A 22,295-nucleotide genomic window follows, 5' to 3' on the forward strand; every position below is an offset into this window, starting at 1 on the left:
GCAATAACACTTTGAAATTTTTTTTTTTTCATATCAACTGGCTCCAGAAAGTTAAACAGATTTGTAAATGACTTCTGTTAATCTTAATCTTTCTAAAAATCTTAATCCTTCCAGTACTTATCAGCTGCTGTATGCTTCAGAGGAAGTTGTGTAGTTCTTTCCAGATGTCCACAGTGCTCTCTGCTGACACCTCTGTCCATGTCAGGAACTGTCCAGAGTAGGAGCAAATCCTCATAGCAAACCTCTCCTGCTCTGGACAGTTTCTGACATGGACAGAGGTGTCAGCAGAGAGCAATGTGGTCTCACCGAAAGAATTACACAACTTCCTGTGGAGCATACAGCAGCTGAAATGTACTGGAAGGATTAGGATTTTTAATAGGAGTAATTTACAAATCCATTTAACTTTCTGGAGCCAGTTGATATGACAAAAAAAAGTTTTCCATTTTCCACCCGAGCAACCCTTTAAAGGGTACTCCGCCCCTAAACATCTTATCCCCTATCCAAAGGATAGGGGATAAGATGTCAGATCGCCGCGGTCCCGCTGCTGGGGACCCCCGTTATTGCCGCTGCGGCACCCCACTGTCATTACTGCACAGAGCGAGTTCGCTCTGTGCGTAATGATGGGCAGTACAGGGGCCGGGGCATCGTTATGTCACGGCTCCGCCCCTGGTGACGTCTCGGCCCGCCCCCCTCAATACGAGTCTATGGGAAGGGGCGTGGCGGTCGTCACGCCCCTGCCATAGACTTGTATTAAGGGTGCAGGTAGTGATGTCATGAGGGGCGGAGCCATGACATCACGCTGCTCCGTCCCCTGTATTGCCCGTCATTACGCACAGAGCGAACTCACTCTGTGCAGTAATGACAGCGGGGTGCCGCAGCGGCGATCCCGGGGGTCCCCAGCAGCAGGACCATGGTGATCTGACATCTTATCCCCTATCCTTTGGATAGGGGATAAGATGTCTAGGGGCAGAGTACCCCTTTAAGGGGGGCTGATGTGGACTAGGGGATTCCTTGTGGATAGGGAATACATTATGTTCCACTACAGAACACCTTTAAAGGGCCCTTTGACAACACAGTCTAAGAATAAGATATTGGTAGGTTCTTAGACTGTCTACACTGTGTAGGAATTAAACCGTCTTTGTAAATCTGGGCCCATGTCTCTCTGTGTATTGATCCTCACTTCTCTGTCACTTGCAGAGTCCTGCCCCCCAGGAGCGGTGTGGTCTGGGTGCTCCGGCTGCAATGCTTATTGTCCACGGAAAGATTTCGCGTGTATGACCGTATGTAAGGAAGGCTGTAAATGTACAACAAAGGGGTATGTGATCTATAACAATGCCTGTATTCCTGCTGAACAATGCCCCCAATAAGGAGGTAAGTCTCATCTATAACCTATGACTTCATACATGACTCTATGTGATCTCTTATATGTGGTTCTCATTGTTATTTACCAGACACACAGTAACTCATGCAGTTTACATCATAGAGTTTATTGTTGTTATTATTATTATTATAATCATGATTACTATTATCATCATTATGATGATTATTTTTTTTCCTGTATGATCCCTTGTGTACAGAACATGATACCTCAAAGTATTGATCTGCCTTAAGTAATGTAGAACAAATAGTAAAAACTTCACTCCCCACCTCCCAGTCCGGCTCAGTAAGGGACAACATAGATCAAGAGTGTAGCAAAAACAGCAGAGATATGAGCGCAAAAGACAACAAGGTATAATTCAGTATTGGTTTGCTGCACTTGTAGTACCGTGACTGACCATATGGCGCGCTGATACAAATCAATATGTCCAGGAGCAACATGCAGCTCCGTCCACTTTCGGTAAAACACATATAGGAGAATTCTTAAAGGGGTTCACCGCCCCTAGACATCTTATCCCCTATCCAAAGGATAGGGGATAAGATGTCTGATCGCGGGGGTCCCACCGCTGGGGACCCCCGTGATTTCAGCTATGGCATCCCAGACAACCGGTGCATGGAGCGAAATTCAATCCATGCTGGATGACTGACGCTACAGGGCGGAGGCTCATGATGTCACGGTCATGCCCCGCTCGTGACGCCACTGCCACGTCCCCTCAATTCAAGTCTGTGGGAGGGGGCATGACGACACGCTGTAACTTGCTGTAACGTCAACAGCCCCTGACACTGCACCCTTTGCTCTAGACGAATGTCGGTTGCAGCAGGAAGATTGCGGGGGTCCCGCCGTTGTATAGGGGATAAGATGTCTAGGGGCGGAGTACCCCTTTAAGAGTGCCATCTAGTGGTAGCAAAGTCAGTGAACTTTTTGTTTTTATGAAAATTTTTATTTTACTGTACAAAAAAGGCATAAAATGACATGTACAGGAATGAATGGTGGATTACTTGAAGTCTTTTCTCAGCTATTTTTCCTTCCGCTTTCCCCCAGTAGATCTGCTGACCCCAGACGTCTCTCCTGCATTTAGACTCTGAGATAAAGGGACACTTGGAAACTTTCTATAGAAATCGGGATTATAAGGGCAATTCATCAAACTATTTCTGGTGTTAAATTGTTGCCCATCATTGCGACTTTTTGCCACACTCACTACTTCTCAAAAAGTTGTCTGGGCGAGGTGTCAAGGTGGCGTGGCAGCTCTGGCCCATTAGACTTATTAGGCTGTAGGTCAGTGACCTGGAAAAATACAGGAGAAATCTACATGAGCTCAGAGATGGCCTAGATTTCCTGTGTGGCCTCTGGCCCCGTCATTGCCCTTCAAGATTTATTAAATCATTTATTAATAAATTAATCTGAAAAATTTTACTTTAGACTGATGTGAGATATGCCGGTAAATTCCCCTTATGTTCGGACAAAGATGAATAAAGGAATGTTTGACATTTTCCGAACATGAAGAAGAAGAAACCAGCTTTCTAATAGTCCATACAAGCTTTTCACATCTCAAACAAGACAATATAGACTTGGCTCATTTCGGGGGGTTACCCCTTAGTCATAAGCATGTGAGAACTGTGTTCAACATAATTTTAAGGGGTACTCCACTACCCCAGCGTTTGGAACAATTAGTTCCGAATGCTGGGTGCGGGCTGCGGGGGTCATAACATCATGGACACACCCCTTGTGACATTATACCACACCCACTCAATGCAAGTCTATGGGAGGGGGCGTGGCAGCCATCACGCCCCCTCCTATAGACTTGCATTGAGGAGGAGTTGCATGATATCATGAGGGGCGTGGTCGTGACACCACGACCCCGCAGCCCGCATCCAGCATTCGGAATTAATTGTTATAAATGCTGGGATAGTGGAGTACGACTTTAAAATAATGTTTGTCCAGTTCCCACGTAGTTATGACTAGGGGGTTATCCTCTGAAACGCGTCAAGAATGTCTTATTTTGTTTGAGTGGTGTATAAACTATAAAGCTTTTATGGACCATTGGATTGTTCTTCTTCTTCTTCCTGGTTTGTCTGAGCAGCTCCAGCAGATCCTTAGGTGGTCAGCTGACTAAGGCTGGGTTCACATCACATTTTGTCCCATACAGGGGGAGCTGAAAACTTGCGCTCTCGTATGCGGTCCCGTATGTAATTCATTTCAATGAGCTGACCGGAGTGAAACACTGACTCCGGTCGGCTCATTTTTGCCCCCTATGCGGTTTTCCACCGTACCTAAAATCGTAGTCGACCACGATTTTAGGTGCGGTGGGAAAACCGAATACGGGGCAAAAATGAGCCGACCGGAGTCAGTGTTTCACTCCGGGCAGCTCATTGAAATGAATTACATATGGGACAAAACGTGATGTGAACCCAGCCTAATCCAGATGTGTGTTTGGTTGAAGTTTCCTGAAAATTTTCTATTTGTATAATTATTGTTTGTATATTTGTTTCCTTATAGTTGTCTGCACTCACAAGAACTTCAACAGCAGAACAAGAACCTATATACAGCCTTGGATCTATGGATGTGACTACCGGTCTCTAAGTCTTTGACTTTCTTTGCTCAACCTTTTGCTTCTGTATTCCCGAAGGCAGCAAATAAAAATGCAACAAACCAAACTGTTGAATTCTTCATTTGTTTAATTTGTGCGGCAGTGATCGTAACATCACAACCATGCCCCTTGTAAGCATATCCCATGCCCCCTCTATTATGTCTATGGGAGGGGGCATGTCGTGGTTTTTTTTTTGTGATATACATCAATTAAAAAAATGTTTATATTTTTGGGTGAAAAAAAAGCTTGAAACTTCATACCACTAGAGGCCCCCTAACTGTCCAGGACACTGTTTTGTCCCTGCAGCAATCACTGTGTGTCTCAGTGCAGAGACAGAATACAGGAAGGGACAAGAGGGCTCTGTGTAGGCCCCTGGATTACTAAACAGCCTGCTGTATGAGCCAGAGGCCTATTACAGAGCACAGAGCAGTCAATTGTGAGCTCTGACGTGTGAGAAAGTTCCCACATGAGATGTGAGGGCATGCAGAGAAAGCCCCCTCCTCCTCAGTAAAATGCATGAAGCCATACAAGGATGAAAACCAATATTTAGGCACAAGACAGGATTAGTACTAGGGAAAGAGTAAGCCGGGAGTATTTCTTTTAATCTTGTGACAAGTACACTTCAACCTCTTAAGGGTATGTTCACACTACGGAATTCCCCGTGGAATTCCGCGGTGTGAACTTAACATGAGTGTGAATGGGTCTCCGCGAGACCCGTTCACACTGCGGAATTTCAGCGGCGGACGATTCTGCCGCTGAAATTGTTCCACGCAAAGAAAGAACATGTTCATTCTTTGTGCGGAAGTCCGTGAGCACTGCATAGCCGTCAATGGTGACGGCGCAGTGCCGCGCGATCCTGCCGGCTGCCAGTCTGATTCTCCGCTCGCTGAATTCAGCGAGCAGAGATTCCATTCACACTCTGTAGTGTGAACATACCCTAAGGGCGCAGGGTATGCCTCCCCTTCAATGATGTGGGCTCATGAGCTGATCCCTCGTCACCGCGTCTAGTGCCGGACATCCACGATCGAGGTGATGTCTGGCATTAAGCCCTTAGATCAAAGTTGATCGTGGCCTCTAAAATAAAAAATGCATTCCCGGCAGCTCAGCGGAACTGATCGAACCACCGTGATAAAACCGTGGTGTCACGATCAGCTGAGAGGATGGCAGGAGGGCCTCCTTGCTGTCCGATCTGTTCCTCAAGGCTCCAGGCAGCTTCAGCAGCCTGGAGAAATCAAGCACAGATAATACTGATCAATGCTATGCTATGGCACATAACAGTATATACAATAGATATGGGGACTAAAAATTGGTGTAAAAAAAGTAAAAAAAAATTGCATTGAGGGGGCATGACATGATGTCATGAGGGGGCGTGGCATGATGTCATGAGGGGCCGTGGCATGATCTCATGAGGGGGAGTGGTATGATGTCATGAGGGGCGTGGCCGTAACATCACGACACCCGCAGCCCGCATCCAGAACTAATTGTTCCAAATGCTGGGGCAGTGGAGTACCCCTTTAAAGTTTGCTGAACACAGTTCTCACATGCATATGACTGAGGGGTAACCCCCTGAAATGCGCCAAGTCTATAATGTCTTGTTTGAGATGTGAAAAGCTTATATGGAATATTGGAAAGCTGGATTCTTCTTCTTGATGTTCAGAAAATGTCATACATTCCTTTATTCATCTTGTCCGAACTGAAGGGGAATTTACCGGCATATCTCACATCAGTCTAAAGTAAAATGTTTCAGATTCGTTTATTAATACATTATTTAATAAATCTTGACGGGGAATGACAGGGCCATACAGGAAATCTATGCCATCTCTGAGCTGATGTAGGTTTCTCCTGTATTTACTCCAGGTCATTCATTGGCCTACAGCCTAATAAGTCTAATGGGCCAGAGCTGCCACGCAACCTTGACATCTCGCCCAGCCCACTCTTTGAGAACTAGCGAGTGGGGCAATATGGGGGCATACAAGTGTAGTGTTGGGGTGCGATGTGAGGTGTAAGGGGCAGATGGTATTGCCCTTCGTGTTGCCCTTCGTGTTCGTGACGCCAGAGCATAGTTTGCCTATGTAACCATCCGAAGGTAGCACCTACCTAGGTTAGGCAGGGTAAACAATAGTCCAAGGCCAGGTTAAGATTAACGGTAGCTTTTACTGAAGTAGACAGATGGAACAGTCTATACAACTAGGCCAGGATCCCAGAGAGGTGACCAGTAACCCAGGGGCCCTCACAGCTTGCTGGGACTTGCAGTGACATAACAGACTTTAGCGCAGCCACACGGACTATAACAGACTTGACTTGACTAAAGATAGTGACAGCAAACAGAGATGACTTGACTTACTGACTTGTGGCTGTAATTTAGGCTTGAGGCCTCCAGATGTGCTGGACACTGACCCTGAAACGTCTGGACTGGACTTGACATCAGGATCTAAATGAGTGATTGTAGTACCTCCCCTTCTTAGAAAGGGGCCCTGAGCTAGGAGCCCATAGGCTAGCTGCGGGTCATCTGGTCACCCGGGGCTCTCTGGGTAACAAAACATATGACTTAAACATGTGACAGCTATTATCAGGTGATTAACAATCATCTGACCCTATCAAAGGTCCTTTACACCTTTACAACCTATACAAAATATGGGGGAACAGTGCAGGAGAGCCCTGAGGATGTACAGGGACTCAACCTGATAGGATTGTAGGAACATATCCCATACTGAGACATCACACAAGTATAAATGGGGCAGTATGGGGACGTACAACTATAAATGGGGCAGTACGGGGGAGTACAACTATAAATGGGGCAGTACGGGGGAGTACAACTATAAATGGGGCAGTATGGGGATGTACAACTGTAAATGGGGCAGTATGGGGGCCGTCCAACTATAAATGGGACAGTATGGGGGCGTACAAATATAAATGGGGCAGTATGGGGGAGTACAACTATAAATGGGGCAGTATGAGGTCGTACAACTATAAATGGGGCAGTATGGGGGAGTACAACTATAAATGGGGCAGTATGGGGGAGTACAACTATAAATGGGGCAGTATGGGGCCGTACAACTATAAATAGGGCAGTATGGGGGAGTACAACTATAAATGGGGCAGTATGGGGGAGTACAACTATAAATGGGGCAGTATGAGGCCGTACAACTATAAATGGGGCAGTATGGAGCCGTACAACTATAAATGGGGCAGTATGGGGCCGTACAACTATAAATGGGTCAGTATGGAGCCGTACAACTATAAATGGGGTAGTATGAGGCCGTACAACTATAAATGGGGCAGTATGAGGCCGTAAAACTATAAATGGGGCAGTATGGGGCCATACAACTATAAATGGGGCAGTATGGGGCCGTACAACTATAAATGGGGTAGTATGGGTAGTACAACTGTAAATGGGGCAGTATGGGGGCGTACAACTATAAATGGGACAGTATGGGGGCATACAACTATAAATAGGACAGTATGGGGCCGTATAACTATAAGTGGGGCAGTATGGGGGCATACAACTATAAATGTGGCAGTATGGGGATGTACAACTGTAAATGGGGCAGTATGGGGGGCCATCCAACTATCAATGGGACAGTATGGGGCGTACAACTATAAATGGGGCAGCATGGGGCCGTACAACTATAAACGGGGCAGTATGGAGCCGTACAACTATAAATGGGGCAGTATGGGGGCGTACAACTATAAATGGGGTAGTATGGGGGAGTACAACTATAAATGGGGCAGTATGGGGCCATACAACTATAAATGGGGCAGCATGGGGGGGCCTTACAACTCTAAATGGGGCAGTATAGGGGGCCGTACAACTATAAATGGGGCAGTATGGGGCCGTACAACTATAAATGGGACAGTATGGGGCGTATAACTATAAATGGGGTAGTATGGGGGAGTACAACTATAAATGGGGCAGTATTGGGCCGTACAACTATAAATGGGGCAGTATGGGGGAGTACAACTATAAATGGGGCAGTATGGGGGCATACAACTATAAATGGGGCAGTATGAAGCCGTAGAACTATAAATGGGGCAGTATGGGGACATACAACTATAAATGGGGCAGTATTGGGGCGTACAACTATAAATGGGGCAGTAGGAGGCCGTACAACTATAAATGGGGCAGTATGGGGGCATACAACTATAAATGGGGCAGTATGGGGGCATACAACTATAAATGGGGCAGTATGGGGCCGTACAACTATAAATGGGGCAGTATTGGGGCATACAACTATAAATGGGTCAGTATGGGGACGTACAACTATAAATGGGGCAGTACGGGGGAGTACAACTATAAATGGGGCAGTATGGGGATGTACAACTGTAAATGGGGCAGTATGGGGGCCGTCCAACTATAAATGGGACAGTATGGGGGCGTACAAATATAAATGGGGCAGTATGGGGGAGTACAACTATAAATGGGGCAGTATGAGGTCGTACAACTATAAATGGGGCAGTATGGGGGAGTACAACTATAAATGGGGCAGTATGGGGGAGTACAACTATAAATGGGGCAGTATGGGGCCGTACAACTATAAATAGGGCAGTATGGGGGAGTACAACTATAAATGGGGCAGTATGGGGGAGTACAACTATAAATGGGGCAGTATGAGGCCGTACAACTATAAATGGGGCAGTATGGAGCCGTACAACTATAAATGGGGCAGTATGGGGCCGTTCAACTATAAATGGGTCAGTATGGAGCCGTACAACTATAAATGGGGTAGTATGAGGCCGTACAACTATAAATGGGGCAGTATGAGGCCGTAAAACTATAAATGGGGCAGTATGGGGCCATACAACTATAAATGGGGCAGTATGGGGCCGTACAACTATAAATGGGGTAGTATGGGTAGTACAACTATAAATAGGACAGTATGGGGCCGTATAACTATAAGTGGGGCAGTATGGGGGCATACAACTATAAATGTGGCAGTATGGGGATGTACAACTGTAAATGGGGCAGTATGGGGGGCCATCCAACTATAAATGGGACAGTATGGGGCGTACAACTATAAATGGGGCAGCATGGGGCCGTACAACTATAAACGGGGCAGTATGGAGCCGTACAACTATAAATGGGGCAGTATGGGGGCGTACAACTATAAATGGGGTAGTATGGGGGAGTACAACTATAAATGGGGCAGTATGGGGCCATACAACTATAAATGGGGCAGCATGGGGGGGCCTTACAACTCTAAATGGGGCAGTATAGGGGGCCGTACAACTATAAATGGGGCAGTATGGGGCCGTACAACTATAAATGGGACAGTATGGGGCGTATAACTATAAATGGGGTAGTATGGGGGAGTACAACTATAAATGGGGCAGTATTGGGCCGTACAACTATAAATGGGGCAGTATGGGGGAGTACAACTATAAATGGGGCAGTATGGGGGCATACAACTATAAATGGGGCAGTATGAAGCCGTAGAACTATAAATGGGGCAGTATGGGGACATACAACTATAAATTGGGCAGTATTGGGGCGTACAACTATAAATGGGGCAGTAGGAGGCCGTACAACTATAAATGGGGCAGTATGGGGGCATACAACTATAAATGGGGCAGTATGGGGGCATACAACTATAAATGGGGCAGTATGGGGCCATACAACTATAAATGGGGCAGTATTGGGGCATACAACTATAAATGGGGCAGTATGGGGCCGTACAACTATAAATGGGGCAGTATTGGGGCATACAACTATAAATGGGTCAGTATGGGGGAATACAACTATAAATGGGGCATTATGAGTCTGTACAAATATAAATGGGGCAGTATGGGGGCGTACAACTATAAATGGGGCAGTATTGGGCCGTACAACTATAAATGGGGCAGTATGGAGGTGTACAACTATAAATGGGGCAGTATGGGGGGGGCCGTACAACTATAAATGGGACAGTATGGGGACATACAACTATAAATGGGGTAGTATGAGGCCGTACATCTATAAATGGGGCAGTATGGGGGCGTACAACTATAAATGGGACAGTATGGGGGCATACAACTATAAATAGGACAGTATGGGGCCGTATAACTATAAGTGGGGCAGTATGGTGGCATACAACTATAAATGTGGCAGTATGGGGATGTACAACTGTAAATGGGGCAGTATGGGGGGCCGTCCAACTATAAATGGGACAGTATGGGGGCGTACAACTATAAATGGGGCAGCATGGGGCCGTACAACTATAAACGGGGCAGTATGGAGCCGTACAACTATAAATGGGGCAGTATGGGGGCGTACAACTATAAATGGGGTAGTATGGGGGAGTACAACTATAAATGGGGCAGTATGGGGCCATACAACTATAAATGGGGCAGCATGGGGGGGCCTTACAACTATAAATGGGGCAGTATAGGGGGCCGTACAACTATAAATGGGGCAGTATGGGGCCGTACAACTATAAATGGGACAGTATGGGGCGTATAACTATAAATGGGGTAGTATGGGGGAGTACAACTATAAATGGGGCAGTATTGGGCCGTACAACTATAAATGGGGCAGTATGGGGGAGTACAACTATAAATGGGGCAGTATGGGGGCATACAACTATAAATGGGGCAGTATGAAGCCGTAGAACTATAAATGGGGCAGTATGGGGACATACAACTATAAATGGGGCAGTATTGGGGCGTACAACTATAAATGGGGCAGTAGGAGGCCGTACAACTATAAATGGGGCAGTATGGGGGCATACAACTATAAATGGGGCAGTATGGGGGCATACAACTATAAATGGGGCAGTATGGGGCCGTACAACTATAAATGGGGCAGTATTGGGGCATACAACTATAAATGGGTCAGTATGGGGGAATACAACTATAAATGGGGCATTATGAGTCTGTACAACTATAAATGGGGCAGTATGGGGGCGTACAACTATAAATGGGGCAGTATTGGGCCGTACAACTATAAATGGGGCAGTATGGGGGTGTACAACTATAAATGGGGCAGTATGGGGGGGGCCGAACAACTATAAATAGGACAGTATGGGGACATACAACTATAAATGGGGTAGTATGAGGCCGTACATCTATAAATGGGGAAGTATGGGGGCGTACAACTATAAATGGGGCAGTATGGGGCGTACAACTATAAATGGGGCAGTATGAGGCCGTACAACTATAGATGGGGTAGTATGAGGTCGTACAACTATAAATAGGGCAGTATGGGGGATACAACTATAAATGGGGCAGTATGGGGGGTGTACAACTATAAATAGGGCAGTATGATGGAGTACAACTATAGATGGGGTAGTATGAGGCCGTACAACAATAAATAGGGCAGTATGGGGGGTACAACTATAAATGGGGCAGTATGGGGGGTGTACAACTATAAATAGGGCAGTATGGGGGGGTACAACTATAAATGGGGCAGTATGGGGGTGTACAACTATAAATAGGGCAGTATGGGGGGTACAACTTTAAATGGGTCTTGATGCAGAAAGAATATTTCGTAACTTGTAACTGTATAAAAAGAAGCTTTATTCTCTGGATCAGGGACATTAAGTAACATATAATGACCTTTATTACTTCCTATTACAACACTTCATGTCTCTGCCAGAGCTGACAGTAAGAACTAGACAGGAACATTGCAGTATGAAGACAAACAATACAACCTGCTGTCTGACTGTCCTACCTGGTTGTGACTCATCCCGGAGCTCTTACCGGTGAAGCAACCGGTCCTTGCCAAATATTTATCTACGCAAAGTGTGTCCTAGATCCTCCAAGACTTTATAAGACACAGGGGAGAGACCTCACAGCAGAACAGAGGAGCCAGCAGTCAGGTATCACTGGACTCGTCACATTCTCTTTAGTAGGTCCCCGGTGCCGGTCCCTGTGACCTGATACAGTGAATGTTTACCATACTTTTTCCTCTTCTTTTTCTTATCTTCCCCTTAATACATTTCTCAGTTCAGAGAAAAGAGGAATCATTTACTCCTTCTTCTCAACTTCATCATATTCTCCTTCTTCCTCTACTCCCCCCATCATATTCCCCTTCTTCCTCTACTTCCCCCATCATATTCCCCTTCTTCTTCTACTCCCCCCATCATATTCTCCTTCTTCCTCTACTCCCCCCATCATATTCCCCTTCTTCTTCTACTCCCCCCATCATATTCTCCTTCTTCTTCTACTCCCCCCCATCATATTCTTCTTCTTCTTCCTCTACTCCCCCATCATATTCTCCTTCTTCTTCCTCTACTCCCCCATCATATTCTCCTTCTTCTTCCTCTACTCCCCCATCATATTCTCCTTCTTCTTCCTCTACTCCCCCATCATTTTCTCCTTCTTCTTCCTCTGCTCCCCCATCATATTCTCCTTCTTCTTCTACTCCCCCCATCATATTCTTCTTCTTCTTCTTCCTCTACTCCCCCATCATATTCTCCTTCTTCTTCCTCTACTCCCCCATCATATTCTCCTTCTTCTTCCTCTACTCCCCCCATCATATTCTCCTTCTTCTTCCTCTACTCCCCCCATCATATTCTCCTTCTTCTTCCTCTACTCCCCCATCATATTCTCCTTCTTCTTCCTCTACTCCCCCATCATATTCTCCTTCTTCTATCTCTACTACCCCATCATATTCTCCTTCTTCTTCCTCTACTCCCCCATCATATTCTCCTTCTTCTTCCTCTACTCCCCCATCATATTCTCCTTCTTCTTCCTCTACTCCCCCCATCATATTCTCCTTCTTCCTCTACTCCCCCCATCATATTCTCCTTCTTCTTCCTCTACTCCCCGATCATATTCTTCTTCTTCTTCCTCTATTCCCCCCATCATATTCTCTTTCTTCTTCCTCTACTCCTCCCATCATATCCTCCTTCTTCCTCTACTCCTCCCCCTCATCATATCCTCCTTCTTCCTCTACTCCCCCATCATATTCTCCTTCTTCTACTCCCCCATCATATTATCTTTCTTCTTCCTCTACTCCCCCATCATATTCTCCTTCTTCCTCTACTCCCCCCCATCATATCCTCCTTCTTCCTCTACTCCTCCCCCTCATCATATCCTCCTTCTTCCTCTACTCCTCCCCCCCCATCATATCCTCCTTCTTCCTTTACTCCCCCGCTCATCATTTTCTCCTTCTTCCTCTACTGCTCCCCCCTCATCATATTCTTCTTCTTCCTCTACCCCCCATCATATTCTTCCTCTACTCCCCCATCATATTCTCCTTCTTCCTCTACTCCCCCCATCATATTCTCCTTCTTCCTCTACTCCTCCCCCTCATCATATTCTTCTTCTTCCTCTACCCCCATCATATTCTTCCTCTACTCCCCCCATCATATTCTCCTTCTTCCTCTACTCCTCCCATCATATTCTCCTTCTTCCTCTACTCCCCCCATCATATTCTCCTTCTTCCTCTACTCCCCATCATATTCTCCTTCTTCCTCTACTCCCCCCATCATATTCTCCTTCTTCCTCTACTCCTCCCCCCCTCATCATATTCTCCTTCTTCCTCTACTCCCCCTATCATATTCTCCTTCTTATTCCTCTATTCCCCCCATCATATTCTTCTTCTTCCTCTACTCCCCCGCTTATCATTTTCTCCTTCTTCCTCTACTCCTCCCCCCATCATATTCTCCTTTTTCTTCCTCTACTCCCCCCATCATATTCTTTTTCTTCTTCCTCTACTCCCCCATCATATTCTCCTTCTTCCTCTACTCCCTCATCATATCCTCCTTCTTCCTCTACTCCTCCCCCCTCATTATATTCTTCTTCTTCCTCTACTCCCCCCATCATATTCTCCTTCTTCCTCTAATCCTCCCCCCTCATTATATTCTTCTTCTTCCTCTAATCCCCCATCATATTCTCCTTCTTCCGCTACTCCTCCCCCCTCATTATATTCTTCTTCTTCCTCTACTCCCCCCATCATTTTCTCCTTCTTCTTCCTCTACTCCCCCCATCATATTCTCCTTCTTCCTCTACTCCCCCCCCCATCATATCCTCCTTCTTCCACTACTCCTCCCCCCTCATCATATCCTCCTTCTTCCTTTACTCCCCCCGCTCATCATTTTCTCCTTCTTCCTCTACTCCTCCCCCTCATCATATTCTTCTTCTTCCTCAACCCCCTATCATATTCTTCCTCTACTCCCCCCATCATATTCTCCTTCTTCCTCTACTCCCCCCATCATATTCTCCTTCTTCCTCTACTCCTCCCCCCTCATCATATTCTTCTTCTTTCTCTACCCCCCATCATATTCTTCCTCTACTTCCCCCATCATATTCTCCTTCTTCCTCTACTCCCCCCATCATATTCTCCTTCTTCCTCTACTCCCCCATCATATTCTCCTTCTTCCTCTACTCCCCCCATTATATTGTCCTTCTTCCTCTACTCCTCCCCCCTCATCATATTCTCCTTCTTCCTCTATTCCCCCATCATATTCTCCTTCTTATTCCTCTACTCCCCCCATCATATTCTCCTTCTTCCTCTACTCCTCCCCCCTCATCATATTCTCCTTCTTCCTCTACTCCCCCATCATATTCTCCTTCTTATTCCTCTACTCCCCCCATCATATTCTTCTTCTTCCTCTACTCCCCCCATCAAATTCTCCTTCTTCCTCTTCTCCCTCATCATATCCTCTTTCTTCCTCTACTCCTCCCCCCTCATTATATTCTTCTTCTTCCTCTACTCCCCCCATCATATTCTCTTTCTTCCTCTACTCCTCCCCCCTCATTATATTCTTCTTCTTCCTCTACTCCCCCATCATATTCTCCTTCTTCCGCTACTCCTCCCCCCTCATTATATTCTTCTTCTTCCTCTACTCCCCCCATCATATTCTCCTTCTTCTTCCTCTACTCCCTCCATCATATTCTCCTTCTTCCTCTACTCCTCCCCCCTCATTATATTCTTCTTCTTCCTCTACTCCCCCATCATATTCTCCTTCTTCCTCTACTCCTCCCCCCTCATCATATTCTTCTTCTTCCTCTACTCCCCCATCATATTCTCCTTCTTCCTCTACTCCTCCCCCCTCATCATATTCTTCTTCTTCCTCTACTCCCCCATCATATTCTCCTTCTTCCTCTACTCCTCCCCCCTCATTATATTCTCCTTCCTCCTCCCCTCTCATCATATTCTTCTTCTACCCCCTTTCCATCTTGCTTTTCTTTCCTTGCTCTCCTTTATCTTTTCTTCCTCTTCCTTTTTATTTTCTTTGCATATAAATAGTAAATCTTTTATTCTTTTTTCTTCCCCATCAGCCTCTGGTTTACATTTGAGGAATAAATCAAAGATGTCGTCTTCTGGTAAACTCCTTGGACTCCTCCTAGCAGGTGGGTCACACTATATACAGAATATATTTAGTTGTTACAAAGTATATAATATCATGTGTATAAAGTTACTGCTCCTAAATAATACAATGTTCTTGTGTCATTTTTAGTCTGTTTTGTGTCTCTTATTGAGAAGAGCGGAGTCAGTGCTCAGAGTAAGTCATCACTATATAAACTAACTTTGCTGCATGTTCATACATCAGTGTTTTCTAAACGTGTCTCCAGCTGTTGCAAAACGACATCTTTTGCAACAGCTGAAGACATGGGGGGGGGGGGGGGGGAGATTTTTCAAAACCCGTCCAGAGGAAAAGTTGCCCAGTTGCCCATAGCAACCAATCAGATCGCTTCTTTCCTTTTTAACAAGGCTCTAAAAAATGAAACAAGTGATCTGATTGGTTGCTATGGGCAGCTGAGCGACTTTTCCTCTTTTCCTGTTTTGGACTACATCTCCCATGATGCTTTGGCAGTATTTTGGTTGTAAAAGCATCATGGGAGATGTAGTCCAAAACATCTGCAGTGCCGAAGGTTGCCTATGCCAGTGTTTCCCAACCAGGGTGCCTCCAGATGTTGCAAAACTACAACTCCCAGCATGCCCGGACAGCCAACGGCTGTCCGGGCATGCTGGGAGTTGTAGTTTTGCAACACCTGGAGGCACCCTGGTTGTGAAACACTGGCCTATGCCTGGTCTAGGCTATAAAAATATTGCCAAGACCCTGAAACGGAGCTGCAGCACAGCGGGCAAGACCATACAGCAACAAATAAGTTGAGTGCTCATGCTCAGCGACATATTCAGAAGTTGTCTTTGGAAAATAGACATATGAGTGCTGCCAGCATGCTGGGAGTTGTAGTATAACAACAGCCGGAGGCACCCTGGTTGGGAAACACTACTCTAATAGGAAGGGGGGGGGGGGGGAAAGGTTTTCTACATGAGACCACGTTATTTAAGATTTACAACTTTTTATTTTTTTTAATTGGGATAAGACTTCTGCTTGCTGTCAATGGGAATATACTTCTTGTTTGTGATTTTTATTTTTACAAAAGGCTATGTTTTTGGCTTATTTTTGTTATTTATTTTTGGGCTTATTGCCCCCGTACAGGCACTTGCCCAACATACTCCACTTTCAGAGAATGTACCAGGACACCCCAGGAGACCTGCGAAACCTTGGGCATCCACTATCAGCCGAGTGAAACGTGCACGCCGCGTTGCGTCTGTAATGACGGATACGTTCTGCTAAGTTACGCCGAACCGCGATGCATCAAGGAGACCAAGTGCCCGACACTGACCCTGAATTAATCCTCCTGACTACAGATGGAGCAGACTGCAGCCTACATGGTCTTTGTTGTCCGTCACGACCCACAATATAATTACAGTTCGTTTTATCCGGTTCATTGTGCTTTTCACAAACAGCGCCACCATTGTCTATAGGCTGTGTCTGGTATTGCAACTCAGCCCTGTGCAATGCCAGGTCAAACCCCTGCTTGGGAGTGTCAATCTTACAATATGTACTTTTTTTTTTTTTTTTTTATTCATTGTATACATCACATTGTTTCTAATAATAAATAAAACTAATAAATTAATAAATAATTAAAGATAGAAAGAAATTCATTAATTCATTCATGTGTATTGTAGTGAATTCATTGTATACATCAAATTGTAGCTAATAATAAAACTAATAAATAAATTAATGGGGTACTCCAGTGGAATACTTGTGCTTGAAAGAAACAGATTTGTAAATTACTTCTATTTAAAAATCTTAATCCTTCCAGTACTTATCAGCAGCTGTATACTACAGAGGAAATTCTTTTCTTTTTGGATTTCTTTTCTGTCTGACCACAGTGCTCTCTGCTGACACCTCTGTCCATGTCAGGAACTGTCCAGAGCAGAAACAAATCCCCACAGCAAATATATGTTGCTCTGGACAGTTCCAAAAATGGACAGAGATGTAAGCAGAGAGCACTGTGGACAGACAGAAAAGAAATCCAAAAAGAAAAGAATTTCCTCTGTAGGATTCAGCAGCTGATAAGTACTGGAGGGATTAAAGGGTAACTCTCATTAAAAAATGTTTTGCTATCGCACTCCTTATGGTAAATAAAAAATATTTCTAATATACTTTGTTTGAAAAAAAAGTTTTCTATGTTTTATTTGTGCTTAACCCCTGAATGACAATGGACATAAATTTACGTCATGGTGACGTGGTACTTAACACACCATGACGTACATTTACGCGCCACCATGATCGCGAGCACCGGAGCTGTGCTCGCGTCATGCCCGGCAGGTCCCGGCTGCAATCAGCAGCTATACACCCGCCTCTAATGGCGGACATCCACGATCGCGCGGATGTCCGCCATTGACCCCTCAGATGCCGTGATCAATACAGCGTAAAAAAATAATTACCGTATTTATCGGCGTATAACACGCACTTTTTAGGCTAAAATTTTTAGCCTAAAGTCTGTGTGCGTGTTATATGCCGATACACCCCCAGGAAAGGCAGGGGGAGAGAGGCCGTCGCTGCCCGCTTCTCTCCCCCTGCCTTTCCTGGGGTCTAGAGCGCTGCTGCCGGCCCTTCTCACCCCCTGGTTATCGGCACCGCTGCCCGTTCTGTCCCCCTGACTATCGGTGCCGGCGCCGATAGCCAGGGGGGAGAGAAGCGGCGCCGACAGCCAGGGGGAGAGAAGGGGCAGCGGCACCCATTGCCGGCGCCGCTGCCCCCTTGCCTCCCCCCATCCCCGGTGGCATAATTACCTGAGTCGGGTCCGCGCTGCTCCAGGCCTCCGTCGTGCGTCCCCAGTGTCGTTGCTATGCACGGTGCAGCGCTCTGACGTCATGCGCCGCGCCGTTCAGCGCATAGCAACAACGCTGGGGACGCACGACGGAGGCCTGCAGCAGCGCGGACCCGACTCAGGTAATTATGCCACCGGGGATGGGGGGAGGCAACGGGGCAGCGGCGCCGGCAATGGGTGCCGCTGCCCCTTCTCTCCCCCTGGCTGTCGGCGCCGCTTCTCTCCCCCTGGCTATCGGCGCCGGCACCGATAGTCAGGGGGACAGAACGGGCAGCGGCGCCGATAACCAGGGGGTGAGAAGGGCCGGCAGCAGCGCTCTAGACCCCAGGAAAGGCAGGGGGAGAGAAGCGGGCAGCGACGGCCTCTCTCCCCCTGCCTTTCCTGGGGGTATATCGGGGTATACACGCGCACACACGCACCCTCATTTTACCATGGATATTTGGGTAAAAAACTTTTTTTACCCAAATATCCTTGGTAAAATGAGGGTGCGTGTAATAGGCCGGTGCGTGGTATACCCCGATAAATACGGTAATACACATATTTGGTATCGCTGCGTGCTAAAAAGTCTGAACTATTAGAATATATTGTTAATTATCCCGTACGGTGAACGGCGTAAACGTAAAAAAAAATTAAAAAGTCCAAAATTGCTGCTTTTTTGTCACATTTTATTCCAAATTTTTTTTATAAATATTAATAAAAAGTAAAACCTAAGCAGAAGTGAAACTGATAAAAACTATAGATCATGGCGCAAAAAATGAGCCCTCATATCCCCCATATACGGAAAAATGAGAAAGCTATAGGTGGTCAAAATAGGACAATTTCAAACATACTAATTTTGTTAAAATGATTTGAGATTTTTTTTAAGCGATACAATTATAGAAAAGAATATAATCATGGGAATCATTTTAATCGTATTGACCCACAGAATAAAGAAAATATGTCATTTTTACCGGAAAGTGTACAGCGTGAAAACAAAACCTTCCAAAATTTGCTAAATTTATGTTTTCTTTTCAATTTTCCCACATAAATAATATTTGTTTGGTTGCGTCATACATTTTATGGTAAAATAAGTGATGTCATTACAAAGTACAATTGGTGACGCAAAAAACAAGCCCTCATATGGGTCTGTGGATGGAAATATAAGAGAGTAATGGTTTTTAGAAGGGGAGGAGAAAAAAACGAAAATGCAAAAAATAAAATTGGCCTGGTCCTTAAAGGGGTACTCCCGTGGAATTTTGTAAAAGAGGGCAGCATGGCAGCTCAATGGTTAGTACTGTTGTACTGGGTTCAAATACCACAAAGGACAACATCTGCAAAGAGTTTGTATGTTCTCTCCGTGTTTGCGTGGGTTTCCTCACACACTTAAAAACATACTGAAAGGTGAATTTAGATTGTGCGGCCCAGTGGGGACAGGGACCCATTTGAGTGTACAGCACTAATCTGTGTGCGCTATATAAATACATTGTTTTTTAAAGAACTTTTGGAGATCCTTTTTCTTATTTTTGATTGAACTGACTATATTATAAAATAATTCTGCAGTTTTCATTTTGGTTTTCATGTTCTGTCTGTGATGATAAGGAGGAGGGGTCTGGAAATGATCAATACAGCATTACAGTGATTAGTGATACCAGTACATAGAGAAGACAATATGAGCTCAGTCTCCCCCTCCCTGTGAACAGACCTCTTCAAAATTCACAGAGCATGCCCGGTAACCTTTCCCATTCGTGTCAATGGGGAAGCTGATGTCTTTTGTTGTCTATGTCCATGGGTCCTGCTGTAAAGCATATCTCTAAATGCTGTTAAAAATAGCACATGCAAGATGGCTGCCATCATAATAATGAATAAAAAAACCTATAGGAAAATAAAAAAAACCTATAGGAAAATAAAAAACCTATAGGAAAACCAGAACATGTTTCAGTATCTGGCTCCCATCAGAAAAATAACCCTAGATGGTACAGTCCCATTAAGTTTGTCTAATGTTCCATATAGTAACATAGCCAGGGGACGCTGCCAGACTCTCTGAAGAACAAAGATATAATATTGTTTCTGACCTCGAAAAAGTTAAGAGTTGGCAAAACCTCCAGAAGACAAATTGCCGATGCACACCTAGCCTCCCGCACCTGCACAGAGAAGTCATGGGCAAGAGGATCTTCTCTTAAAGACATTTTCTTTTCTTTTTTTCTTAAAGGCAAGGTCTGATTTGAAGGAAAACTGTCCCCCTGATCACCCACACTAAACTCAATACACTGGGTTATAGTGACCAGGAATCCAAAGAGGGGTCACTTACTATAATCGGTGCTGTGGTTCCCAAAATATTGGCTGGCGAAGTTCCCCTTCTGATAATTGTGTAAGGCTTTATTTGTCCTGTGGCGTCCCTGTGGCGCAATTCATGACACCCTTGGTTTCATACCTGACTACGGACCTTGACCTGTTGTGTCCTGGCTGCTCTCCTGGTAATGACCCTTGGCTCCATACCTGATCTCACTCCTATAAGGACTAATAATGACCCTTGGCTCCATACCTGATCTCACTCCTATCAGGACTAATAATGATCCTTGGCTCCATACCTGATCTCACTCCTATCGGGACTAATAATGACCCTGGGCTCCATACCTGATCTCACTCCTATCGGGACTAATAATGACCCTTGGCTCCATACCTGATCTCACTCCTATCAGGACTAATAATGATCCTTGGCTCCATACCTGATCTCACTCCTATCAGGACTAATAATGACCCTTGGCTCCATACCTGATCTCACTCCTATCGGGACTAATAAGGATCCTTGGCTACATACCTGATCTCACTCCTATCGGGGCTAATAATGATCCTTGGCTCCATACCTGATCTCACTCCTATCGGGACTAATAATGACCCTTGGCTCCATACCTGATCTCACTCCTATCGGGACTAATAATGACCCTTGGCTCCATACCTGATCTCACTCCTATCAGGACTAATAATGATCCTTGGCTCCACACCTGATCTCACTCCTATCAGGACTAATAATGATCCTTGGCTCCATACCTGATCTCACTCCTCTCGGGACTAATAATGACCCTTGGCTCCATACCTGATCTCACTCCTCTCGGGACTAATAATGACCCTTGGCTCCATACCTGATCTCACTCCTCTCGGGACTAATAATGACCCTTGGCTCCATACCTGATCTCACTCCTATCGGGACTAATAATGACCCTTGGCTCCATACCTGATCTCACTCCTATCAGGACTAATAATGATCCTTGGCTACATACCTGATCTCACTCCTATCAGGACTAATAATGATCCTTGGCTCCATACCTGATCTCACTCCTATCGGGACTAATAAGGATCCTTGGCTCCACACCTGATCTCACTCCTATCAGGACTAATAATGATCCTTGGCTCCATACCTGATCTCACTCCTCTCGGGACTAATAATGACCCTTGGCTCCATACCTGATCTCACTTCTATTGGGACTAATAATGCCCCTTGGCTCCATACCTGACTATGCTCCTCGCCCTGTCACATCCTGGTTGCTCTCCTGGTAATGTCTTTGGCTCCATACCCATCCGCACTCATGATGCCCCCTGGCTTCACACCTGACTATGTACCTTGCCCTGTTGCATCCTGACTGATCTCCTGGTAATGATGACCCTTGGCTCCATACCTGACTATGTTCCTTGCCCTGTCACATCCTCGTTGCTCTCCTTGTAATGCCCTTTGGCTTTGCTCCTGATTTTTTAAACTTTTATATTAATACTACTGCCACCAATCCATGACTATTGGGGACATGTACATGGGATCCTCCTGCAGCAAAAGAGGTATTCCTTAAAGGGGTACTCCGGTGGAAAACAATTTATTTTACATCAACAGGTGCCAGACAGTTATACAGATTTGTAAATTACTTCCATTAAAAAATCTTAATCCTTCCAGTACTTTTTAGCTGATGCATGATCCAAAGGAAATTCTTTTCTCTTTGAATTTCAGAAACGGTCCAGAGTTCAAACAATTCCCCATAGAAAACCTCTCCTGCTCCGTATAGTTCCTGACATGGACAGAGGTGTCAGCAGAGAGCACTGTGGTCAGACTGGAAAGGAAATTAACAAAGAAAATAACTTCTTGTGGAGCATAAAGCAGCTGATAAGTACTGGAAGGATTAAACAATTTTTAATAGAAGTAATTTACAAATCTGTATAACTTTCTGGCACCAGTTGATTTAAAATAAATAGTTTTTCACCGGAGTACCCCTTTAGAGGTGCAGACTAGGGGAGCCCTCAGACTCTGCTGCCCCA

General features: G+C 45.5%; 1 protein-coding gene across 1 annotated transcript; it reads left to right on the forward strand.

The window, feature by feature from the left end:
- The first annotated feature begins 11,681 nt into the window (after window positions 1-11,681).
- On the forward strand, window positions 11,682-16,576 carry LOC130293513 (von Willebrand factor-like). The gene is made up of 4 exons (XM_056542305.1): window positions 11,682-11,758; window positions 15,168-15,239; window positions 15,347-15,391; window positions 16,334-16,576. The coding sequence occupies exons 2-4, from the start codon at window positions 15,200-15,202 to the stop codon at window positions 16,528-16,530; spliced, it is 282 nt and encodes a 93-aa protein (XP_056398280.1). The 5' UTR covers window positions 11,682-11,758; window positions 15,168-15,199; the 3' UTR covers window positions 16,531-16,576.
- Window positions 16,577-22,295: the final 5,719 nt, after the last annotated feature.

The sequence above is a fragment of the Hyla sarda genome, chromosome 10 (assembly GCF_029499605.1).
Source record: "Hyla sarda isolate aHylSar1 chromosome 10, aHylSar1.hap1, whole genome shotgun sequence".
NCBI classification, from domain to species: Eukaryota; Metazoa; Chordata; class Amphibia; order Anura; family Hylidae; genus Hyla; species Hyla sarda.

What these genes read in the sequence shown, in the direction of transcription:
- LOC130293513 (XM_056542305.1), top strand. Translation starts at nt 15,200, where the DNA reads ATGTCGTCTTCTGGTAAACTCCTTGGACTCCTCCTAGCAG. An exon ending in CCTTGGACTCCTCCTAGCAG is followed by an intron (nt 15,240 to 15,346) that starts GTGGGTCACACT and finishes TGTCATTTTTAG; the next exon opens with TCTGTTTTGTGTCTCTTATT. An exon ending in GAGCGGAGTCAGTGCTCAGA is followed by an intron (nt 15,392 to 16,333) that starts GTAAGTCATCAC and finishes GCCCCCGTACAG; the next exon opens with GCACTTGCCCAACATACTCC.